The sequence below is a fragment of the Miscanthus floridulus genome, chromosome 1, assembly GCF_019320115.1.
Source record: "Miscanthus floridulus cultivar M001 chromosome 1, ASM1932011v1, whole genome shotgun sequence".
Taxonomy (NCBI): Eukaryota; Viridiplantae; Streptophyta; class Magnoliopsida; order Poales; family Poaceae; genus Miscanthus; species Miscanthus floridulus.
In genome coordinates this window covers 76,272,610-76,286,288 of record NC_089580.1, presented here as the reverse complement: position 1 = coordinate 76,286,288, position 13,679 = coordinate 76,272,610, and the positions used below count along the sequence as shown (strand labels likewise).

Sequence of the window (13,679 nt, the reverse complement as noted above, 5' to 3'; positions counted from 1 at the left end):
GGCCAATTATGTTAATTCCCCAACCTCTGAACGGCCATGGCTTGATTATAAGATTCATGACTGATGCTGGTGATCTTTGAACATTACCAAATCTTTGGCAATCCTGACATCCTTTATAATACTCAAAACAATCTTCCAACATCGTCGGCCAAAAATACCCTAATCTTCGAATAATCCATTTCATTTTATAAGCCGACTGATGAGCCCCGCAAACTGCTTCATGGTCCTCACCCATGAGGACCTTAGCATCTTCTTGACTCAGGCATCTGAGTAACACCCCATTGATCGTCTTATAGTATAGCTGCTCATCCAGCAGTATGTATTTGATCGATTTATACCTGAGCTTCCTAGAGACCTTCTGTGATGGATTCCTAAGATAGTTCATTATATCTTCCCTACAATCATCGGCAATGACCTCGTTGCTAAGGATCTCTTGAATTTGTCAATAACCAAAAGCACTTTGAGCTAGCCGGTTAGCTTCTTGATTCTGAGCTCTTGGGATATGCCTGATGGTGACCATAGGGAATTCGTCGATAAAACTTCGACATTTCTCATAGTAACCTCTCAAGATATCATCTTTACACTCGTACAGGCAGCTCAATTGATTAATCACCAACTGAGAATCTACAAAGATTTCAATTGCACCAACCTTTACTTCTTGAAGAAGTTGAAGCCCATTAAGGATAGCCTCATATTCAGCTTGATTATTGGTCGTCATTGGCTTGATAGTATATGCAAATTCAAAACTCAATCCTTGGGGCGAAATGATAACGATGCCAATACCACCACCCTGCTTGCACGGCGAGCCATCAAAGAATAAAGTCCAAGGCATCGTCTCCACATAACCAATACTAGGTCCATGATGATGAGTCACAAAGTCGGCCATTATCTATCCTTTGACTGCTCTGGCTGATTCATATCTTAGGTCAAACTCAGACAATGCCAGAATCCACTTTCCTACTCTCCCATTCAGAATTGGCATCGACAATAGATGCTTGATCATGTTGGCCTTAGATACCATAGTACACTCGACCGATAGCAAATAATGTCATAATTTGGTGCATGAGAAATATAGGCACAAGCACAACTTTTTCATGAGAGAATACCTTGTTTCTGGGTCCAAAAGCTTTCTACTTAGATAGAAAATAACCCGTTCCTTCCCTTCAAACTCTTGTATTAAGGCCAATCCAATTGTATGGTTATCAGCCGACATGTACAATTTAAAGGGCTTACCACGCTGTGGAGTGACTAACACTGGTGGAGACTTCATATACTCTTTAATCTCGTCGAATGCCTTTTGTTGTACGCTGCCCATTTAAATTCTTGATTGGCTTTCAACTTTAGCAAGGGGGAGAATGGCAACATCCTTTCTGATAGATTTGAGATGAATCTCCTAATGAAATTAATCTTGCCGATCAAAGATTGTAGTTGGGTTTTATTTGTTGGTGGGACTGCTTCATCGATAGCCTTCATACTTTTCTGCCCAACTTTAATCCCTCTTTCGTGCACCATGAAACCCAAGAATTCTCTAGCTAATACCTCAAAAGCACATTTGTTTGGGTTCATCTTAAGTCCATGCTTCCTCGTGCATTCTAGAGTCTCCCACAGATCAGCTACGTGTTCTTTGTAACTCTTGGATTTCACAACCACATCGTCGATGTAGATCTCAACTATCATGCCGATCAACTTATGAAAGATACAATTCATGGCTCGCTGATAGGTTGCATTGGTATTTTTTAGGCCAAAAGTCATAACTATCCACTCATATAAACCAATGGCTCTGGGACATCTGAAAGCAGTCTTAGGGATATCTTCTTCGGCCATAAAAATCTGATTATATCATGCGTTGCCATCCATGAAGCTAATAACCTTGTGCCCTAATGCTGCATCTACTAATAGATCAGCTACCGACATTGGATAACTGTCCATTGGTGTGGCTTTGTTTAAGTCCCTAAAGTCAATGCAAACTCTTAGTTTGCCATTCTTCTTGAGCACGGGGACTATATTCAAAATCCAATCCGCATATCAACACTGTCAAATAAACTTGTCCTCATACAACCTTGTAATCTCTTTCTTGATATCTTCAAGTAACTCGGGTTTAAATCTTCTTGGGGCCTGTTTAAACGGTCGATATCCATCTTGGATAGGTAGCCGATGTTCTACGATCGATCGACTAAGATCAGGCATCTCGTAATGCTCCCAAGCAAAACATTCTCGATATTCTTTCAAAAGATTTATTAATTCTTGCTTATACTCATGATCTAATTTAGCACCTACATACGTCGTCCTGGGCCTATCACCAGGTCCAATATCGACTTTTTCTAGTAAATCGGCCGACATAAACCCCTGTCCTAACTTCCCTTCAGTATCATCGATTGGGGAATCCATTAAGACACATTTTTAAAGCTGACTACTTGGATCAGTTGTTGACGTTCATTGCTGACTTTAATGATGTCTTCCTTCACTATTTCGCTATGAAGGCACTTGTGTTTCCCTTGTTCATATCCTAAAGATGCTTCAAGCTCCGTAGGTTGGGTGGACACCAAATTAATATTAGCCGATGGCATACCCTTGTCGGCCGCTTGCTTGACGCGCCATGTCTGAGGTTTGCTATACTTCTGAACTTCTAATTCTCTATTCCTCTAGCGCTAAACTCTTCTTTTCTGGCTCCTTGTCAGACCTCCTAGACACCATTGGTCCTCTTGCTAAACATACTCTTTTTCTTTATCATGATCGACCCAATTCTGATCATATGTACGCTTGCCTAGCCGATTATGAACTCCTTCATTTTTATGCTCCGATCCATGTTGTTAGATTAAAAACTCAAACGTTCATGAATGGACTAGCAGTTGTCTTAAGATTGCCTAAACTTTGAATATTGATTACCGTACTCTAGGCAGTTATGTCTTGTAGGCAATTTCAAACCTTCGTTCCAGCAATGTTAGAACAAAGGACAATTCCAATGTAGTTCAACTTGTTCTCTTTCATACCTTTCTTCTTCGCATCAGCGCTCATATTCTTCTTCTTTGAGCCAGCGCTGATAGTCCTTCTCTTTCTAGTTCTACCACTTGTTCAATAAGATCCTAGAAGTCACATGAGGACGCATAGCACCAGCTTTGGATGTTTCACCTTGCTCATATCGACTCTTTTGTTGATCGCGTTGCTTTTTAGCTTCTTCATACTCATTAGCTGATATTTGAACCTTGGGGTCAACTGACCCATCTTCTTTGGCCTTAGACGACGTCAAGACCTTCGTATTCCCTTTAGCCAACGGGAACTCTACCATGTGCACCCATAGGAAAGGATGCTTATCTATGTCCATCGTCGGTTTCTTAGCTGGCTCAAACTTGATCTTCCCTTGCTCGATGACCTTCTAAATGTGGAAGCAGAAGATTCTACACTCGTTGGTACTATGGTTAGTAGCATTGTGGAACTTGCAGTACTTCTTTCCTTTTAATTCTTTAGCCGAAGGGATCACATGGTTTGCAGGTAATCTCAACTGCTTCTTTTCTAGTAGCAAGTCAAAGATCCAGTCTGCTTTCTTAACATCGAAGTCATAGGTGTTTTTTGACTCCTTCACCCATGGACAAGATATAGGAGCCTTGCCCCATGTCCATTTGGCGATCGTGACTTCTAGATCATCTCCATCAGAGTTTGCATCATAGGGATCAGTCATAGCAGCAATACCCTTCAAATACTTCTCTTTGCATAGGGTCTGGTGCTGACTTTCAAAGGCAGACACTCTCTAAACTAAATGGCCAAGCTTTCAAACTCCTGGCCATCAAATTTCTCTTTGATTAATGGAGACATCCCCTGAAGGGCTAATTTAGCCAATTGGCCATCAGACAGATTTAATGAGTAGCAATGGCTCCTTACTTCTCTGAATCTTTAGACAAACTTAGAGCCGGACTCATTGTTCTTCTACCTCATGCTCATCAAGTCTGTAATCTTCTTCTCACCCATCCCACTGTAGAAATATGCAGGGAACTTGTTCTCCAGATCGGCCCACCTAGTGATTGAGTTTGGTTGTAGCGATGAAAACCAACTGAAGGCCGGTCCAGATAGGGATAAGGGGAAGAATCTAACTTTATGTGACTCCTCAACAGATGCCTCTCCAAGCTGAACAAGATAGCGGCTAATATGCTCCATGGTTGTCTTCTCATCTACCCCGGTGAATTTGGAGAAACCTAGGACTATATAGCATGGTGGGAGTTGCACAATATCATACCAGGCTAGGTATGGGTGCTGGTAATGGGGACGGAGATCCTGATCTTCCGTCAGGTAGAGGTAACTATCGTTGTGGCGGAGAATGACACATCGATCCAGCTTCAGATCGAAAGATCGAACCCTGCAATCTTAGCACCACAACTCCTCTAGTTATCAACCAAGACACGGATCCGGTTGACCTCACCAAGAAGTCTAATCCCTACCTGCGCAACGAAGAACACAAGCAAGAACAAGAAAGAAAGCAAATAAATTGTAGATGAATGATTAATCTCACGAAGTTGGGTCTCACAAACCGATGAACGGCGAAACTGTTCTTGACAGATTAATCTAAGAAAAACCCAAAACCTAATAGTGGCGGCGACATATGATTATAAAGGTCTTAGGGTCGTCGCCTACCCTGGACACGCCCCCTAATGGGCCCAAACACGATACACGGTCCAATAGAGCAAAAGACGGTGTCGCAGCACCCTGGTAGATTCTAGACGCTGACTTGTTTCAACGATTCCTGTTGATTCCAAATAGCTTTTGATGTGAGATTACTTGTATTGGCTTCCTTATCAAATTAGCTTTCCATCCATATGTGGATCGTCAAAAACAGAGTCCGGATGCGTCTTGGGTGACCAATTTAAGGCAGACTGGTCCTAGAGGCCGAGGCAGACTTGAAATCATGTTGGATCAGGACTCCAGTTTCTATTGGACGTCCTTGCTGGTCATCATCGCCTCCACCACATCCTCTAAGTCCTTCATGACCCTCTCCAATGTTCCTAAGCAAGATAACATCATTAGGTAGTAGTCTATTCTCAAAAGTATGAAAAGAATCGCTTAAGAACGAGCTCACCTCTAAATTGAGTTGACGCATTCGAGCCCGGGTCATTGGACCTTGCATGACGGTTGGAGGATCAGCGGGTACATCTGAAGGAGTGATGTCCTCATTAGCTGGTAAGAGCCAACCTGTCCTTTAGGCTTTAGACCGAACTGGCTTTGCATCATTGCAGTTATTCAGTTGACAAACTCTTTAGCATCCATGCCGACAACTTCTTGTCTCAGCTGCCCTTGAGCCTAAGCTTGAGATCCTTTTACATGGACTTGTTGATTCTGAGCCGAAGACTACTGGAGTTACTAAGCATTATAACTATAAGGATTCTGATACCCAGGATGTGGCATGAGTTCATACATGCTAGCATCAGAAACCAGGTGATATCCATCTAGATAGTCGATCTGAGCGTTGCGAGCTGCATATCCTTTCAATTGACTATTAAAGTAGTTAGGATCAACATTCCTGATGATCCTTTGCACTGATGGAGCAATTTTATGGGCTGACTGAGGCATTTGATAGGAAGTACTAAATCTTCCCTATGCCGAACATTGCGCAACCTGCTGAATAGCTGGAGAGGTTGACTGCTGGACTGAATAAACTTGGTTTTGTCTAGTGGACTGCCGATTCATTTGCGTGACAGGGGCACTTGGCGACTGCTGTGCTGGTGGCTGCCCCCTTGTCATCTAAGCTTGCCCTCCTACTGTTGGAAGGGCCTGACCTTGCCCCCCTGCTGTTTGCAGGGTCTGATCTTGAGCCTATCCTCCTGGAGGCTGTTGTATTAGTGGCTGCTAGAACTACCCACCATTCGACTGCTGACTAGAACCAGGTATGTTGCTTACCATAGCCGAAGGATCAAAGCCATTAGAGTATGCTGGCCCAACTTGATCAACTGGCACTCCAAAGAAGATTTCTTTCAAAACATTGCCAATCATGTTGGCCAACACCTTATTGTGGTTTGTAAAGGCTTCATGAACAGTCTTGTGGACCAAATGAGCAGTAGTCCTTGCTTCAACATCTTCACTTTGACCATGTAGGAGATGCTTGGTAGGGGAGTCTTCTGGACGACTGAATCGCACATCCTGCTATAAGACAGCAGGCACTTTCTCTGAATTCCTCTGCCGCTTGATTAATGAGTGCCTTCTGGTCATTAGGAAGGTCTTCAAGGTTGACCTTGAGGATCGCTTCATTGTTCATATTGACGATTGTGGTTCCACTGGGCATGCCAATCTGTGTCGACGGCAAAAACCGATGAGGAGCCACTGACACGAGCAAGCCGAGAGAAACCACGCGGAGCAGATCCCGATCTCTCACCAAACTTAGGAAGGGCGCCAGACAGGATGGTCATGACCGAGGGTGTGCCAGTCAATTTGACACTTCAATTGACAATGAGAGAAAGTTGATCAGTAATTTAAAGTGGAACATGCCGGTGTTTGTCCAGACAGTTCCAAATATACGGCCAAATGGCCAGCAGGATAAGGCTATCGACTAGAGAGTCGATATTCAGCATGTTTATGATGTAATGTAAGCAAAACAAGCATATTGACAATTATTATTTACTTAGTTACATGGATCGAACTTAGCCGATGATCTTGAAAACATGTAAGAGGTGTAAAGATAGGCGTGTAAGCATACATGTGAGAGACATACCAGCTTTTAACCAAGACAAAAACAAGTAAAAGTATATAAATAGCTAACACATCCTCAACAAAGCAGGCTATCGACTAAAACAACTGATTCCAGTGATCGTGTCGCACGTCATACGATCACTCATCCATTGGATACAAATAAATCTACAAAAAAGTAGACTCAATCTATTGTTCCATCAATAAGTCGAGTCGTCTGATGCAACATTGATAGTAAGACCCTAGATCAGAGACTAGCGGTCGATAGATCTACTTATATCGCAAAGGAATCATGAAAGCATGTTATGCACATGGAAGCTCAAGCCATAGGCTAAATAGCTGATGGGGACATAGCAGGTGGCTAACGCCATGCTCTTCTTAACAGATAGATCTATTAACCGACAACATCTAATCTAACATGCTATCAACAGGTCGAGTCAACTGATGCAACATTGATAGCGGAGTCATACCGGATACTGACGATCAATGAATCTATCTCTTAATAGAACATGACTTTAAACACCCACCATGTACGATCAAGATTGAGATAGATTAGTCATCAAAATAGGATCTAATGTCAAGAATTGAATTCAACTGTGATAGTAATCAGCAGACGATAGATCAAAATAGATAAGACCAACGAATCTCAATCTAGATCGGGCAATTGGTGATATTGTATTAAATAGTAAACTATTTAACACAATATCGATCACTTTGATTAATACCAATGTTTACAAGAGATCAGTCGTCTATTGCAGCCTTGTAAAGGTTGATACAAATTGATAACTAACCTATACTGCAATTTGTAAGAGATTAGTCGTCTGTTGCAGCCTTACAAATAACAATAGAGGTCGATAACTAACTTATACCGCGACTCACAAGAGATCAATCGTCTGTTGCATCCTTGCAAGTAATAATATAAGTCATGATGTATACTCACAAACAAGCCAGAGGTCAGGTCATCCGATGTAGCCCTGCTTGCCCAAAGAACTCATTGAAAATCTACTCTACTCCTACTCCTAAGGGGGTGGCCTGAGCCAAAAAGTAGAGGTACTTGTTTTGGTTTATCAATGAGAGATGTCCATTACAATAGCTGGGGTTCAATATTTATACTCGAGGCTTGACTACGAGTCCTGGTCCAAGAAGACTGACTACGAGATTTAGAAAAGCAAACAAAAACGTCCTAATTTAAGATAACTCAGACTCCAATCTCTCCCTTCTATGGAGTCTGACGCATCTCTTCTGCTTCCGATCATTGTCACCTTTGTTGTTAGAGCTTCTCTTTGAGGTGATGAGATGATAACATTCAGCCGCTTCAGACAAACCAAATTCTGGTGTCAACAGGATGAGGCCATCCTCGACGTTCCAGGGCACACCACGAGTGGCGGTGATGGTGTCGCGAAGGCGGTGTAGCTGGTGTCCTCTTGAAGCTCAGCGCGTAGCTCATCATAGAGGCAGAACATCAGTGCAGAGAGCGTGGCCAGGCTCGCCTCTTCGGGCCCGCGGTGTGAGAGAGCGTCTACCATGGTGTTCAAGCAGCTCGATCGATACTCCACCATGAAATCGAAGCCAAACAACTTGCTTATCCATTGGTGCTGGGGGACCATCGAGAGGCGTTGATCGAGCATGTACTTCAGCGCGTAATGGTTGGTGCGGATGATGAATCGATGGCCCCATAGATAGGTCCACCAATGGTGCACCGCTTGTACCAGCCCAATGAGCTCACGCTCATATGCCACCACCTCCAAGTGCTGGGCGGCAAAGGGCTTGCTATAGAATGCCAGCGGTCCGACGCCTTGATGTAGGACGGCGCCGAAGCCGGTCCTAGAGGCATAGTAGTCCACCATGAAGGGCTTGGTGAAGTCGGGTAGATGGAGCACTAGGGCAATGGAGAGCACCTCCTTAAGCATGGTGAAGGCCACAGTGGTCTCGTCCATCCAGCGGAAGCCCTCCTTGTGCAGCAGCTAGGTGAGGAGGGCCGCCACAGTGCCAAAGTTCTTGATGAAGCATTGGTAGTACCCAGTGAGCCCGAGGAAGCTGCATAGGCCCCACACCGAGGTGGGTTGTGGCTAGGAGGCCATGGCCTCTACCTTGTCCCCATCCATGGCCACCCTCAATGCTGAGATGACATGGCCAAGATAGGCCACAGAGGTGGTGCTGAAGGCGCACTTGGAGCACTTGATCCATAGCTGATGCTCGCGGAGGATAGAGAAGACGGTGTGCAGGTGTTGGAGGTGCTCGGACCAGGAGGCACTGTAGATTAATATGTCATAAAAACATGAGGACGCACTTACGGAGGAACGTCCGGAGCACCACGTTCATCAAGCTTTGGAACGTCATCGGCGCGTTGGTGAGTCCGAATGGCATCACGAACTCAAAGTGCATGTGATGCGTCCAGAACGCCATTTTCTCCACATTGTCAGGATAGACGCACACTTGATGGAAGCCAGCGTACAAGTCGAGCTTGGTGAAGAAGCATGCGCTGTGCAATTCATCGATGAGCTCTTCCACCACCAGGATTGGGAATTTATTCTTCACCGTGTTGTCATTGAGCGCGTGGTAGTTCACACAAAAGCGCCACATCGTGTCGGGCTTCTTGACGAGGAGGACTGGCGTGGAGAACAGGGAGTTGCTTGGCTGAATGATCCCTTGCTCGAGCATCGATGTACATTGCGCCTCTAGCTCATCCTTCTAGAGTTGGGGATATCGGTATGGGCGGACTGCCACCGGCGCATTGTTTGGTAGCCGGTGGATCCGATTATCACAATCGCATGGCGGCAGAGCCCTGTTGGAGGCTCGAAGATGTCAGTGAATGAATCTAGGAGGTGATCGAGGAGGACAGGCTCTGTGCTGCGGACGGCGTGCAAACAGCCAATGGGGGATGTCGGTGCACATGGAGCCAATCCCCTTCCATAGGATGCATTTGCCGTGGTGCCAGAAGGCCATGTAGAGGTTGTCGAAATCCCATAAAATAGGGCCGAGGGTGCGCAGTTACTTGACGCTGAGGATGACATCATAGCAGTCAAGGGGGATGGCGTAGCAGTCGATGGTGAAATGTTCTTCATCGATGCAGATGGCGACGTCGCGGGCCAGGCCATGGCACGTGACGTGATCACCATTGGCGACCATGACGTGGGCGCCCTGGCTGTCGTGGAAGTGTAGGCCGACACGGCGAGCGGCTATCATACTAATGAAATTGAGGGTCGAGACCGAGTCGAGGAGGGCCATGAGCTCATAGTTGTGGTTGGTGATGTAGAGCTACATGGTGTCTTCGGTGCGGATGCCAGCAATTGTGTGCTACGAGATCAGCGGCGATAATTCATCCTAGGCTAGATCTTGGGCCTGCTCTTCCTCAGGCATTAGGGGCTCGCTGTCGTTGAAGTTGGTGACCTCTAGATAGAACAGGCATCGTCACTTGTGCCCACGAACATACTGCTCATCACATTTGTAGCATAGGCCTTGGCGCCGATGATCCACCATCTCAGTTGGTGACAGGCGGCGGAACAGACGTGGTGGCACCAGGGCATTCACCATGAGTGTCAGCTACTGCGTCGGAGGTGATGTCATGGCCGGGAGGGGCAGCGGCTGTGCACATGGTGGAGGGTGTGGGGGCTAGGCTAGAGTTGCCCCGGGTAGAGCAGCAGCATGGCGTTCATAGGTGCGGGCCAATCCCATGGCTCGCTAAAGATCCCTTAGGCCCTAGAGCTCAATGTCAGTGTGGATGGGGTCCGACAGTCCACCGGTGAAGACCAAGACCTACTGTACCGGAGACAGCGGCCCGAAGCATTCTAGGTCAAAGAGGTGGTTGGTGCCACAGAAAGGTAGGTGTTCCAGGTCGAAGAGGTGGTTGGTGCCGAGCGCCGGCCCGAAGCATTGGTTGACACAGGGCCTTGAAGAGGGTCCAAGATATGGCGCCGACATCGCTGGCATCGTGCTCAAGCATGTAGTACCAGTGTTGTGCCACCCCGTTCATGTGGAATGAGACAAGTCAGACTTTGTCCCATTTAGGTGTGCGCTGCACCCGGAAGAAGTGCTTGCACTTGTTCAGCCAGACCAGGGGGTCGTCCTTGCTGTCAAACATCGAGAAGGATAGCTTCTGGAAACGGGGAACGCCGAGGGCATCTGCATGGCCCTCGTAGGGCGCCGGTGGCACTGGCGGCGCATTGAAGATGGGCAGAGGTGATGGGGAGTGTGGGAATGAGATCTCCATAATAGGCACTGGGGAGGAGCGCGCCGGCTGGTGGGTGGCCGCCTCAGAGTGAACCACCATAGAGGCGGCGGATGGCGCAGCCGGAACGCCCCCGTATCTGGGCAGACCATAGGGGAGTGAGGACGGTGTGGGTGATGGACCGCCGGAGCTCGGTGGGCCGTAGGACTGGTTGGAGGGACCGCCCTAGACAAGCGGGGCGCGCCCTTTGACTGCGGATAGCCGGGTGGTGAACTGCCCCATCTAGCATTGGAGGCCATAGATGGCCGTGGTGAGGGCGTCCAAGGGCGACGAAGAGATGCCCGAGGTCGGAGTCATGGTGGTGATGGGTGGAGCGGTGGTGGTGGTTGGCCCGGTGGTGGATGAAGGAATGGCAGCGGGAATCGGAGGAATGGCGGCGGAGGAACTCCCAGACATCGGGCCTGACATCGATACCAAATTGTTGGGATCGCTGCTACTCCCTCTGAGATAGTAGTCATGGAATGTAGGTGGGCGAGGTTTGGGTTCATGGCAGCGGCGTGGGTGCGACGTCGTCCTGGCGGCCGTCGTCGAACACAAGCGAGCGAGAGAACGAGGACACAAGGGAGCGGGAGAGATTGACTCAATCTCTAGCTGAATCTCACATTAACAAAGTGTTTAGGCTTTATAGCCAACTCTCCACAAATCACTAACTAACTAACAAATCCAAATTGACTAACAAATCCAAATCTAAGATCCTAGACTTGAGGAGCTGAAGCCGCCCTGAGTGCGGTCACCATGCAGAGTTGTGCGCGCCGTGCGCGTCGCCGTTTGGGCCTTCTCAGCCATGGCCTCGCTTGCGGCGCTAGTAGACTCGGCCCACCATAACACCTGCTGTAGATCAACAGTCACCAGATTGCTTTGGTCAGTTGTTGGAATGGATGGATTTAATCTGTTGATTCCAGCTGCTCTGTATGCTGATTTATAGATTTATCGAGGTGACCGGCACACCTGTTGCAATGGGTATGTTTGATTGCTAATAATTATTGTAACCCAAAAATGATCTGTTTTTTTTTTTTCATTTTAGTTTGAGGCAGGGAGGGCCACTCAAATAGTGATCTTGCAGGTTTAATGGGCGAAAAAGATAAATGAAGGAGTGCTATTTGATTGTTGGCGAACATAGCTACATCAGAAGTGAGATGGTGCCCTAGGTGCTTGGGCATGGTGGTGACTGAGAGGAGGAAAGATGAGTGTCTTGAGATGAGTTTAGAGTAATTAACAATGAGTTTTACTCAAATGCAGTTGTCTGATATTTTGTTTTCTTATCAGTCAATTTTCACATAACGTCACATGTATATTGCCAGAACATCACAAAATGCATCACGTAATATTATAAAATACATTACAGAACATCACATATATTTTAGCAGCCGCCTGAGAACATCACAAAATATTAAAATACATCAAAGAACATAACTGAACACCACATGTGTATCACTTGAACATCGTAAAAAACATTATAGAACGTTACATTAATACTACGTGAACATCACAACATTATAAAACATCATGTATTACGGAACATTACATGTATATCATGTGAACATCACAAAATACACCATAGAACATGACTGATGGTTAAGCAAACCATCAGTCACTGGCCACGGAGACAGACCCATTAACAATCTCCTGTCCTAAAAAATAGTAATACAAGACATAGAGTTGCTGCATCAGATCCCCTGTTCATTCCTATATAATTTTTAAGAGATTTCTTGATCACATAAACTTCTCGCCTAAATAAAGAAGATCACCCTTTCTCTAACTGATCCATAGACTCCCCAATTACATACGATTGTCCTCGGCACCAGCTCTGGTCTGATCCTTTGAGTGAGTTGATGAACAATACAAGCTACTCCCTCGATCCCACAAAAAAAAGATACAGCATTCAAAATTTGCTCTACAAAGAAAGTCACTATAGCACATTCGACACTATAATGGTATTGTTCTACATTGTTTATTACTGTGCACTAGTACCTTTGATTCATTTTGCTTGACCACTAACATGTCCTACAAATCCTATAGTGTGTCTTGCTTTTTTTCGGACGGATGGAGTAGTTATTAGTTGATGCATGCTAGTACCTGACAATTCAAGAACTCGTGGAATTTTTACAAAGATAATTATAGCTCAAAATGACATGAGATGAATTCTTCTATTTTCACCCGTTTATGCTCTACCTATTAACAATACCTTTTTACAAATTTGGACTTATGTCGTTCTTGACGTTCTTTTTTTGATCGGGTACAACTTTGAACACACACAACCCAGACATTCTACACTCACACCACACGCACGCACACGCGTGCGCGTCCATACACACGCAAAGAAGAGATTGGATGTTCATATACACGCAAAGAAGAGATTGGGATGTTCTCGCCTCCCGTGTGCAGTACCACCGAACGTGCATGCGTGCGTGTACCCTAAAATTTATAGAAAAATTTCAGAAAAAGGTGCGACAACCAGGGTTCGAACCCTGGTGGGTAGCGTCCCACTGGACAGCCCTACCTTTGATTCATTTTGCTTGACCACTAACATGTCCTACAAATCCTATAGTGTGTCTTGCTTTTTTTTCTAGACGGATGGAGTAGTTATTAGCTGATGCATGCTAGTACCTGACAATTCAAGAACTTGGAATTTTTACAAAGATAATTATAGCTCAAAATGACATTAGATGAATTCTTCTATTTTTACCGGTTTATGCTCTACCTATTAACAATACCTTTTTACAAATGTGGACTTATGTCGTTCTTGGCGTTCTTTTTTTTTTTTTGATCGGGTACAACTTTGAAC

General features: G+C 45.7%; 1 protein-coding gene across 1 annotated transcript; it reads right to left on the bottom strand.

Moving 5' to 3' along the window:
• Positions 1-442: 442 nt before the first annotated feature.
• On the bottom strand, positions 443-886 carry LOC136458984 (uncharacterized). The gene has a single exon (XM_066458884.1). The coding sequence runs from the start codon at positions 884-886 to the stop codon at positions 443-445; it is 444 nt and encodes a 147-aa protein (XP_066314981.1).
• Positions 887-13,679: the final 12,793 nt, after the last annotated feature.

What these genes read in the sequence shown, in the direction of transcription:
- LOC136458984 (XM_066458884.1), bottom strand. Translation starts at nt 886, where the DNA reads ATGGCCGACTTTGTGACTCATCATCATGGACCTAGTATTGGTTATGTG.